Genomic DNA, 12,321 nt, shown 5'->3' on the forward strand with positions numbered 1-12,321 from the left:
ATGTCTATATTTATTTCTATATTGATTTTTATGTTTATTTCTACGTTTATTTCTAGATTTATTTATTTATTTATTTATTTATGTGACGAATAAAACCTGTGTCGGTGTATTTATTTATTTATGTATTTATTGTTATATTTATTTATTTATTCATTTATTTATTTATTCATTGTTATATTTATTTCTATATGCATTTATGTATTTATATATGTATTTATTTTATTCATTTTAACTTTGTGTACATATATATATGTGAATCCATCATCGCACAAGCAGAATTTGAAATTTACCCCTGAATGTAAATTTTATTCTTTTTTATTTTTTAACTTATGAAGATGAGTTCAAATCCACATTGACATCAGCTATTGCAATTTTTATGAGACCCCGCCCCCTCCCCACAAGAGGGTCTCACCTTGCTGTTATGATGTGCTCGCGGGTGTTAAGCAGTTTGTCATAAAGTGCAAAATGGACGTTAATGGGCCGCTCCTGAACAAACATTGGGATTCATTTCAAATGGCAGGCAATCGCGCAGATTAAATAGATGACGTCTCTCACACACAGAGATACCCCTTGGGCATATATAAGGTCCACTGCTCAATGATGAGCAATGACGCACCGACGAGACTTTAAAGGAGACTAAAAGGACAACCGACACCATTTTTTGGTTTCGCTAACTGACATCAGAAAAACGTTTTATAGCATCTAAAATACCCACAACACGCAGGATGATATTTTTAGTCAAATGCAAAACACCAAAAATAATCACTTAAAGGACAAACGACGCCTGCAGACAAGTTGTAAAATCATTTCAAATGACTTCTACTGAGCGTATTTTACAAAGATTCCACCGCATCTTACCTTTTAAGATTCGCGCTGAATATTTAGGAAGTCTTGTTTTTGAGTTGGTGACGATGCCCTAAGTGACGTCACGGAGGGAACGCCCCTGACCGAGAAAGCGACACACAATGCATTTTGGGTACTTTGTTTGGTCTGAAAACACCGTGTTGATGGCGAAATTACAAGGAAAACACATAAATAACGCCATGGTGAATCCCTGTGTGTTGCACAAAGACTACTATTTGATACTAGTTGACACAAATTCCCAGCAGACAAATCAGCCCATTTCCAACAGAGCTTGTGCACCATCTTGTGCATTTTCTGGGACGCTACATTGGAGTCCAGACGGTTTGAATTGATACAGAAGGACTTCTTTCATCGATTGCAAACATTTATGCTTTCCTCTTCAGAACTATTTGAATCATATTCATAACTGGATGAGGAACAAGAAAGTATCTTCTCCGAATTGGAAGCCATTGTTTTGATTCTAGAACAAAGCAAAGACGTCCTGGCGTGATGTCCCGAACAAAGGGGCGGGACCTCCTGAAACTCCCCATTTCCGGGGTCATTTTGAAGTAGTTTTGGGACACTTTAACTCATTTTTATCGGTGTTTTGCATTTGACTAAAAATATCATGCTGCGTGTTGTGGATATTTTAGATGCTGTAAAACGTTTTTCTGATGTCAGTTAGGAAACAAAAAAATGGTGTTGGTTGTCCTTTAAAATGTGCCAAAACTGCCACAAAATGAGCTCGGAACTGGGGGAGATTCAGAAAGTCCCGCCCCCTTGTTCGTGACATCACGCCAGGATACTCTTTCACAAACTGCCATGCTACAGAATCAAAACAATGGCTTCACCTTCTTTATGCGTGTTACAGCAATTGGCTGCGACGCACAAGGATTCACCATTGCGTTATTTATGTCGTTTTCATTCTAATTTCGCCATCAACGGGGTGTTTTCAGATGAAAAAAAGTACCCAAAATGCATTGTGTGTCATTTTCTCGGTCAGGGGCGTTCCCTCCGTGACGTCACGTCAGGAATCGTCACCAACGCAACAACAAGACTTCCTAAATATCCAGCGCGAGTCTTAAAACATAAAATATGGCTATATGCTGTGGAATCTTTGTCAAATACGCTCAGTCGAAGTCATGTTACAAATTCTGGACGCAACTTGTCCGGAGGTGTCGCTTGTCCTTTATTAAAGTAGCAACTCTTTGCAGAGGTCATCCCATATTATCACAGAGAATATTATTGAGGCAATGTGACTGAATGATCCACTGGATGAACAGTCAAGATTAAGAGGATGACAAATAGGCATGCTGCTTACAAAGCACTTGGGGCTAATCCCCGGCACCCGCCCACCTCCACCCCTCGTCCCCCAGCTCTCTTTTGAGGAGGTGCCACCGAGGAGCACCCACAGACACTGACGGACCCGGATAGTCTCTGGAAAGGACATTACGACCTGTCTTGGAAGCTGCGGCCGATTGACGGGGACTCAGGTTGCCATTGGGATCTGTAACGGGCCCCCTTTTCTTTTTTTCTTCTTTTCGTTGGTTGATACCAAACACTGTTTGAGAATTAGGAAACAGCCATTATCCCTTCAGTCAATCATCATTCATTCTCCGTTTAAAAATGATGGAGGATCACCTGACAAAGATCTCGATGATGCCTTCACGTTCGCCCGCCGAGTCCACCGGGAGCTGCGGGACAGACGATAGCAGAGGAGGTGAGAGTTTAGATTTTTGTTTCCGGGAGCAACAGGTGTAAGAACGGCCGTTTTTGACCATAATAATACATTTAATTTCAAGCGCCTTTCAAAACTCTCAAGGACACTTTACAATCACAGGATATTTTTTCTGCGGGTGAGCAACGGCAGCCACACGCGCCAGCGTTCACTCAACCCGGAAGTAACATAAATTAAAAAAAGCAAAAAAAACAAACTAAATAATATGACAACACAGAGAGATGAAAGAGGATAGGATCAAAGCATCCTTTTCAGCAGTGGATCAGGGAGGTCATGGTGGAATGTGCGCATCTACTACAAGCCAAATGTTGAAAGCAAACACGCAGCTGTAGCATCCATTGACTTTAGCGGCATCTTAGGATGATGCTAACATGTGAAGCTTGGGTCAGTGCGCACACAAACACACACAAAGTACTAATAAATATATAAATATTAATATACAAAAACAAATTTACAAATTCAAAGGTGTTAATTTCATCCAGCCATTTTAAATACAAGGTCCAAATCCAATCAATGGTGCTTTTCAGTGACAAACACACATTTGGTCCATCTCATCCCGTGTTTCGTTTGTCCGGTTTTAGATAATAAATCAAACATTTGAATCCAAACAAAGGCGCGGAAAATCCGACTGGACCCTCCGCACCCTGCCCACCACCTTTTCCAGCGACTCCCCTCAGGCAGGCGCTACCGATCCATGCGCACTAAATCCAGCAGACATTTAAACAGCTTCTTCCCCCGTCACCATTAACTCTTTGAACAGTAGCACAAATGGAAGTGTATAGTGCTTCTATGCAATTCTTTTGATGATGATACTAGTGCAGCGTTTTCTACCGGAAACAAATTCCTTGTGTGTTCTACATACTTGGCAATAAAGATGATTCTGATTCTGAATAAGCGACTTGTCTGTGACCCACAGGCAAAAGTCCGGCCCCCGGCAAAGCCCTCAGCCCCGCTTTGGTCTGCAAAGTGTGCGGAGATTCCAGCAGCGGAAAACACTACGGTATTTACGCCTGCAACGGCTGCAGCGGCTTCTTCAAACGCAGCGTCAGGAGGAGACTTATTTATCGGTGAGGCAATGTCAACTAAATTATGTTTATGTCAAATAGTTTGGGGAAATATTTTACTGTATTTATTTTATTTTATTTTACCGTATTTATTCGTTTGGGTGCGCGTTATAAACGAGGCCTGGGAAAAACAAAATGTCATAGATATTTAATGCTTTATCCCTTCCAGGAGGGGGCAGCATTTCCATGGCTATTCTCGCCCATCAGTTTCGATTCTCGGAAAGACCCGGGTCACGCAATGTTGATTAGTATTTCTTTAGCTACGCTTCATTTCCTTTTCTCGCCTCGCCCACACTCAAATATGAATTAATCATCGCTGTTTTGCACAATTGTCAATATCCAGTTTCCATTCAGTGTTTACATTGTCAATAAATGATTTTTATCACAATGCAAGATTTTTAATTGAAAATAAGGGGTGCGCGTTATACACGTGTGCGCGTCATACTCGAATAAATACGGTAAATATATTTTTGAGTGACTTGAAAAATACGTTTTTGAAATCTTATAATAATAATAATAATAATAATAATAATAATAATAATGCATTTCATTTTAAGCGCCTTTCAAGGCTCTCAAGGACACTTTACAGTCACAGACAAGCATAGATACTATAATACATAAAATAACATCACAAATAGAATACAGTACTCTGGTGCCATCACGCGGTCGATTGCTGTGCGAGAGTGACATGCTGGCTGGCCAAAATTGTTGTACGCGTTGCTGGCACGCTAGTGCGTTAGCACGTAGAATAAAAATTTTTTTAAATAGGGTCTGGAGGTCGTAAGTATGCATGGTCGTAAGTCGGATTTTACCTGTATTTGTAATTTACTATCATGATAGTTAAAGCGAAGTTTATACCAGAGCGCCAAAATATGTATAAATATGTATGTTTATGTAGAAATATGTATGTTTTTCCAGCAGCTCTCCGCTATTTTCCCAAAAATCGGATATGCGACCAATCAATGACAACAAATGCATTTTTTGTCTGTTTTTTTTGTAGATGTCAAGCAGGCACAGGCATGTGTCCGGTAGACAAAGCGCACCGCAACCAGTGCCAGGCGTGCCGGCTGAAGAAGTGCCTCCAAGCGGGCATGAATAAAGATGGTAAATATTTGACGATTAATAATCATAATAATAATGCATTTCATTTTAAGCGCCTTTCAAAGCTCTCAAGCACACTTTACAGTCACAGTCACACATAGGTACTATAATATGTAAAATACAATCACAAATAGAATACAATAAATAAAATACAAGCTGAAAACCCTGTCCCCCATCGTGCTGAGACGGGCAGGGGGGAGGAAGATAATCTGATGAGGGAACGAGAGGGAATAGAAATTTGAAGAAGGTCAGATAGGTATGGGGGGGCAAGTTTATGGATAGCTTTGAATGTATAAAGAAGAATTTTAAAGTTGATTCTATATTTGACTTGGACCCAGTGGAGCTCTTGGAGGGAATGGATCTGAGGGAACGAGAGGGAATAGAAATTTGAAGAAGGTCAGATAGGTCTTAATGTAATGGATAGCGCAAAATGTATAAAGTATCATTTTAACATGGATTTTACATTTGACCGGGAGCCAGTGGAGCTCTTCGAGGATGGACGGGAGTGACGTGGTGAAAGGATGAGGTTCTGATGAAGATCCGGATTGATGGATTTTGGACCAGTTGAAGTTTACATCATAAAGCGAACTTCTTGACCATTGACATCTTCCAAGTTCTTCCATCTTGCTTTTTTCATGCGATTCCTAGCGGTCCAGAACGAGCGTCAGCCCCGTAGCACAGCGCAGGTACGTCTTGACTCCATCGATGTGGACCATGAGAAGGAGCACCTGGCTACCACCAGGGAGCCTACTTCTTCTTCATCGTCATCGTCGTCCTCGTCCTCCTCAAACGGCTCCGTCATCACCTGGCCTCACATCACCTCGTCCGTCGCTATCAGTTCCTCGGTGACTCCTCAACGTTGCGTCAGCCCGCAGAACAACCACCGCTTCATGGCCAGCCTCATGACGGCCGAGACCTGCGCTAAGCTGGAGCCTGAGGATGGTGAGGAACTATTTTCTCCAGGAATTAGACGGGGACAGTGTCAGGTTTTGCCATAGAGACCTTGAAAATGGAGCCATTTTCTGATTTTAACTCATTCACTGCCAGAAAAAATGTGTGCACTCCTGTGCCAGGGTGTTTGTCATTGTGACTGCCAACGGGGGGGAAATTGCACACGGTGGGGGGGCGAGTACCGTACAATAGCTATCTGGCTGACTGGCTAGCTATTAGCTATCTATTGGCTTGCTAGCTTTCTATCTATTTGTCAAACTATTACTTCCGGGTTGATTGAATGCTGGCGCGTGTGGCTGCCGCTGCTCATCCGCAGAAAAAATGATCCGGTGACTGTAAAGTGACCTTGAGAGTTTTGAAAGTAGCTTAGAAATCAAATGAATTATTATTATTATTATATAGCTATCTAGCTAGCTAGCTGTATAGCTAGATAGCTATGTAGATGGCTAGTTGTATATCTTTCTAGTTGGCTGGCTAGCTATCGAGCTGGTTATCTATTGGCTATCTATTAGCTAAATAGCTAGTTTTCTATTTGAGTTACTTCCGGGTTGAGTTTCAAAACCTGGTAAGTTTTTCCCAGCGACATGTCAACATCAGCTGACAATAGGGGGGAAAGCTATAGAACTAATAAATAACTAGGAAAGCCAGCTGCTGCCCCAGCGAGATAGCTGGATGTGGAAATGGCTGACAAAAATGCTGCCCCCTTGTGGAATGGAAAAACATTACCAGAGGACTGGCCAGCACTTTTTCGGCACCCAAAGCAAGGAAAAAAAAATCAGAAATGGCGCTGTATGTCATATTTTCAATTGCAGAATCAACAATGGGAGTGAATGCGTTAAAAATAATTTGTTGTAGTTTGTCAATTGTCAAAATAACTTTTTTTTTCCCATTTTTTTCCAGTTGACGAGAACATCGACGTGACCAGCAACGAGCCAGAGCGAGCGCCTTCGGAGTACCACATGGCACTTTACCCATCCACCTCGGAAAACGTTTACGAGACCTCAGCCAGGCTCCTCTTCATGTCGGTCAAGTGGGCCAAGAACTTGCCAGTATTTTCCAACCTGCCCTTCAGAGACCAGGTGACACCACGTTCATTGACAATGTGCACTCACTGGGGGGGTTTAGCGGATAAATATTTAAAGGACAACCGACACCATTTTTTTGTTTGCTAACTGACATCAGAAAAACGTTTTAGAGCATCAAAAATACCCAAAACACGCAGGCTGATATTTGTAGTCAAATGCAAAACAACAATAAACAATGACTTCAAGTGTCCCAAAACTGCCACAAAATGAGCTCGGAGATGCCGAGTTTCAGAAATTCCCGCCCCTTGTTTGTGATGTCACAATTGGTCACACACTGCCTTGCTCCAGAATCAAAACAATGGCTTTGGAGAGTTCAGATGGGGAGAAGATGCTTTCTTGTTATTCATCCAGTTATGAATATGATTCAAATACTTCTGAAGAGGAAAGCATAAATGTTTGCAATCGATTCAAGAAGTCCTTCCGTATCAATTCCAGCCGTCTGGACTCTAATGTAGCGTCCCAGAAAATGCACAAGATGGGGCACAAACTCCGTTGGAAATGGGCTGATTTGTCTGCTGGGAATTTGTGTCAACTAGTATCAAATAGTAGTCTTGTTGCAAAACACAACGATTCACCATCGCGTTATTTATGTAGTCCTTCTAATTTTGCCATCAACACAGTGTTTTCAGGCGAAAAAAAGTACCCGAAATGCATTGTGTGTGGCTTTCTCGGTCAGGGGCGTTCCCTCCGTGACGTCACTTAGGGCATCGTCATCAACTCGAAAACAAGACTTCCTGAATATTCAGCGCCAGTCTTAAAACATAAAATATAGCTATATGCGGTGGAATCGTTGTAAAATACGCTCAGTAAGAAGACATTTGAAGTGATTTTACGAATTATGGACGCAACTTGTCCGGAAGTGTCGGTTGTCCTTTAATGTATTGCGAGTCTAAAAGAGACGCATGCCAGTGTCGGTCTAGATTTCACCGTTTGTTGCCGTGCCGGCAGGTGATCCTACTTGAGGAGGCTTGGAGCGAGCTCTTCCTGTTGTGCGCAATCCAGTGGTCTCTCCCGCTGGATAGCTGTCCCCTGCTTTCCCTGCCGGACCTGTGCCCGCCGGGTATTCAAGGCAAGACCAGTTTCACCGGTCTGGACCTGAGAATCCTCCAGGAGGTCTTCAGCCGCTTTAAAGCTCTCGCCGTCGACCCCACAGAGTTCGCCTGTCTCAAGGCCGTTGTGCTTTTTAAGCCTGGTAAGGAGTCAAATCTAGTGAGTGTCAAATTAGTTCGGATTCACTGCCATTTACGAATTCATTCGGGAATTGAAAATATAACGTAGAGTGCCATTCTCAAATTAGTTCGGATTCACTGCCATTTACGAATTTATTCGGGAATTAAAAATAACGCATAGAGCCATTCTCAAATTAGTTTGTATTCAGTGCCATTTAGGAATTTATTCGGGAATTGAAAATATGACGTAGAGCGCCATTCTGAAATCAGTTCGGATTCACTGCCGTTTATGAATTTATTCTGGAATTGAAAATATGACGTAGAGCGCCATTGTCGAATTAGTTCAGACTCACTGCCATTTACGAATTTATTCGGGAATTAAAAATATGGCATAGAGCGCAATTCTCAAATTAGTTCGGATTTAGTGCCATTTACGAATTTATACGGGAATAGAAAATATGGCGTAGGCCGCCATTCTCAAATTAGTTCGGATTCACTGCCATTTATGAATTCATTTGGGAATTGAAAATATGACGTAGAGCGGCATTGTCATATTAGTTCGGATTCACTGCTATTTACAAATATATACGGGAATTGAAAATATGACGTAGAGCGGCATTGTCGTATTAGTTCGGATTCACTGCTATTTACAAATATATACGGGAATTGAAAATATGACGTCGGGCGCCATTCTCGAATTGTTCGGATTCAATGCCATTTACGAATTTATTTGTGAATTGAAAATATGACGCCGAGCACCATAATTGAATTAGTTCGGATTTGAGAATGTGACGTACAGCATCATTCTTGAAATAGTTTGGGTTTGTTTGTTTTTATGCTCGGGTGCCGATAAAGCGCTGGCCTCTGGCAATGTTTTTTTTTTTCATTTTCCACAAGGGGGCAGCATTTCCCTTTTTTGCAAGTTAGCGCTTTGTTGCAGCTTCAGCTGTTGTTGACAACATGACAATTATGAATCATATTTTTTTTGGCTCAGAGACCCGCGGTCTGAAAGATCCGGAACAAGTGGAGAACCTTCAGGATCAGTCGCACGTGATGCTGGGACAACACATCCGCTCACACTACGCGGCTCAACCCGCCAGGTTGCTAACATCGTGTCTTGTCATCGCTCATAACCCGAACGAGCGTTTCATTGGCTACTTGCGACAATGCCAGTATAGTCTCTTTTTCAACTTAAATAACTAAATAATGAAATAAAAATTAATACCAAATAATAAAAATAACAAACTTCCTTTCATAAGTTAGCTGCTGTGTTACTTCCGGGTAGAGTGAACGCTAGCGCCAATGGCTGCCGCTGCTCACCTGCAGAAAAAAAAATCCTGTGACTGTAAAGTGTCCTTGAGAGTTTTGAAAGGCGCTTTGAAATTAAATGTATTATTATTATTATTATTATTATTATTATTATTATTATTATTATTATTATTATTATTATTATTAATAAATGAATGAATGAATGAAATTAAGAAAAAAAGAAATAACCAAAATACAAATAAACAAAGATAAAAAAAAAAAAAAAAAAAAAAAAAAAAAATAACTAACTAAATAAATAATTGAATAAAGGAATGAATGAATGAATGAACGAATCAAGAAAGAAAGAAAGAAAAATAAAAACAGGAAAAAAAGAAAAAAAATGAAAAGGAAAAGAAAGAATGAATAAATTAATTAATTAAAAATAAATGAAGAAATAAAAAATCATAAAAAATTGTAAAAAAAAATAAAAAAAAAATAAAAAGTAACTAATACTAACTAACTAAATAAATAAATGAATAAATACATGAACTAATAAATAAACTAATCAACTAATCAATAAATACATAAACTAATACATAAATTAACTAATAAATAAATACATAAACGAATGTAAAAAGAAAGAAAGAAAGAAGAAAAAAATTAAGAAACAAAGAAATAAAAAGTAATAACACAAGCAACTAACTGAATAAATAATTGAATGAATGAATGAATGAATGAATGAATGAATGAATGAATGAATGAATGAAGAAAGAAAGAAAGAAAAAAGGAAAGAGAAAGAAAAATACAAAAAGAGAAAAAGCAAAAATAAAAAAACAAAAAAAGGTAAAGGAGTAGAAAGAATAAATAAATTAATTATAAAAAAAATGAAGAAATAAAAATTCATAAAAAAATTATAAAAATAACCAACACTAACTAAAAAAATAAACAAATAAAAATATGAACTAATAAATAAACTAATAAACTAATAAATAAATAAAAATAAATAAATAAGGTAGTCATAGCAATGATGTTTTTTTTTTTTTTTTTTTTTTTTTTTTTTTTTAAGGTTTGGAAAACTGCTGCTTCTCCTGCCGTCGTTACGTTTTGTGAATTCCGAGCGCATCGAGCTGCTGTTCTTCCATCGGACCATCGGAAACACTCCCATGGAGAAACTGCTGTGCGACATGTTTAAAAACTGAAGAACGTGCAATTTATTTATTATTATTATTATTGTTTGTTTTCAATTTTGCTAGAAGACGGCTGCTGTTTTGTTAACTCAAAGGTCAACCTCAAGGTCACACTGTCTGCTCCCACCAGGCCAGATTCATGCTGTGTGTATTATTGACAATCCGATTTTTGTGCTACACCTGCTCAGTGTTTTTTCTCTGTTTTCTCCTTCCATTGTCAACAGTATTATTACTTTTATTTTATTTTATTTTATTATTTATTTATTTATTATTACTTTTTATGATTACATTTATTAGCTGGGCTGATAGACATTCTCCTGCTTTGATCAAGTCACAGCAACAGTTTCTGCTTTGTTTTTCTCGTTTAAAGGACAACCGACGTCCCCGGACAAGTTGTGTCCGTAATTTGTAAAATCACTTCAAATGTCTTCTTACTGAGCGTATTTGACAAAGATTCCACCGCATATGGCTATATTTAATGTTTTAAGACTCGCGCTGAATATTCCGGAAGTCTAGTTTTTGAGTTGGTGACGAGTCCGTACGTGACAACACTAAAGGACAGCCCCTGACCGTAAAAAAAGACGCATTGCAGCGGTCCTTCTATCACGTCAATGTATTTTGCTGTACTTGTTTGGTCTGGGGACCTCGTGTTGCACCCAAGAGCCGCCAGAAGAGGGCGTCCAAGCGCCATATAAGGAATTTATCAGCCTGTGAAAACGGAGGTGGCCACAGGAGGTCGCCATTTTGTGCCTCTTTTTTGGGTGAGAGATTTCCCCCCCAATGTTGCCTCAAAATGGCACAAATAAATTCTTTAATCGATTGCAAACATGTATGCTTTCCTCTTCAGAACTATTTGAATCATATTCATAATTGGATGTGGAACAACAAAGCATCTTCTCCGAATCTGAAGCCATTGTTTTGATTCTCCAGCAATGCAAGACGTCTTGGCGTGACGTGACAAACTGGGGGCGGGACTTTCTGAAAATGCCCAATTCGCAGCTCAATTTTTTGCAGATTTTGGACACTTGAAGTCATTTTTATTGCTGTTTTGCATTTGACTAAAAATATCAGTTTTGGGTATTTTAGATGCTATAAAACATTTTTCTGATGTCAGTTAAAAAAACAAAAAAGTGATGTCGGTTGTCCTTTAATGGGCTTGTGTAATCTAATCAATGAAATAAACACATTTGTAAAAATATGCTCATGAGCAATTCAAATAGCTTTGCATCCATCATTTGATACATACGCCATGTATCACTTCATGCGTGAATCAGCGTTTGTGTTTTCAATCTTTGAAAAAAGAAGAAAAAAAACAAAAAGAATATCGAGTAACTTCGTACACCTCCAAACGTGGTATAAGTGCCCCCCCCCCAAAAAAAAAATGGTTATGTTGAATTTCGTCTATTTTATGAAGTGGCTGCATGAAATATGATCATCCAGATATGGTTTCTAAATTGACAAAATAAAACAGAGTGAATTTGTATGTCATGTATTTATTTGTTTATTTCTTGATTGATCTATTTATCTATGTATTTATCTATTTATTTAAGTGTATTTATTTATTTAAGTGTATTTATTTAAGTGTGTTATTTATTTTTGTGTGTTTATTTATTTATTTATTTGTCCACCTGTCTATTTGTTTGTTTATTTTTGTGTGTTTATTTATTTATCTATTCCATCTATTTTTAACTGGTTTATTTAAGTGTGTTTATTGATTTGGATGTGTTATCTTTATTTATTTATTTATTTATTTATCCACTTGTTTTTTTATGTATTTGCTTATTTAAGTGTGTATTTATTTAGATGTATTTATATAAATTCATCTATCTTTTAATTTGTTTATTTAAGTGTGTTTATTTATTTAGATTCATGTATTTATTTATCCATTTAAGTGTTTATTTATTTATTTATCCACTTGTTTATTTATCCACTTGT

The 12,321-nt window shown here is 38.5% G+C and overlaps 2 protein-coding genes across 3 annotated transcripts in view; one reads left to right on the top strand and one right to left on the bottom strand.

Annotated features, from left to right (window-relative positions):
- dhodh (dihydroorotate dehydrogenase) overlaps positions 1-12,321 on the bottom strand; it is a 52,540-nt gene that overhangs the window by 25,676 nt on the left and 14,543 nt on the right. For both annotated transcript variants that reach the window (XM_088991429.1, XM_088991428.1), the window contains exons 2-3: positions 2,485-2,537; positions 2,300-2,404 (exon numbers count right to left, since the gene is read on the bottom strand). The gene's annotated coding sequence lies outside the window, so the exon portion shown is untranslated. The remainder of the gene's footprint in view (positions 1-2,299; positions 2,405-2,484; positions 2,538-12,321) is intronic.
- nr2e3 (nuclear receptor subfamily 2, group E, member 3) lies at positions 1,931-11,820 on the top strand. The gene is made up of 8 exons (XM_088991425.1): positions 1,931-2,563; positions 3,498-3,648; positions 4,646-4,749; positions 5,395-5,688; positions 6,598-6,776; positions 7,731-7,974; positions 8,946-9,051; positions 10,266-11,820. The coding sequence occupies exons 1-8, from the start codon at positions 2,470-2,472 to the stop codon at positions 10,396-10,398; spliced, it is 1,305 nt and encodes a 434-aa protein (XP_088847551.1). The 5' UTR covers positions 1,931-2,469; the 3' UTR covers positions 10,399-11,820.

The sequence above is a fragment of the Hippocampus bargibanti genome, linkage group LG03 (genome assembly GCF_051943395.1).
Source record: "Hippocampus bargibanti isolate YZ-2025 linkage group LG03, ASM5194339v1, whole genome shotgun sequence".
In the NCBI taxonomy this organism is placed as follows: Eukaryota; Metazoa; Chordata; class Actinopteri; order Syngnathiformes; family Syngnathidae; genus Hippocampus; species Hippocampus bargibanti.

What these genes read in the sequence shown, in the direction of transcription:
- nr2e3 (XM_088991425.1), top strand. Translation starts at nt 2,470, where the DNA reads ATGATGGAGGATCACCTGACAAAGATCTCGATGATGCCTTCACGTTCG. An exon ending in AGCGGGCATGAATAAAGATG is followed by an intron (nt 4,750 to 5,394) that starts GTAAATATTTGA and finishes TGCGATTCCTAG; the next exon opens with CGGTCCAGAACGAGCGTCAG. An exon ending in TACGCGGCTCAACCCGCCAG is followed by an intron (nt 9,052 to 10,265) that starts GTTGCTAACATC and finishes TTTTTTTTTAAG; the next exon opens with GTTTGGAAAACTGCTGCTTC.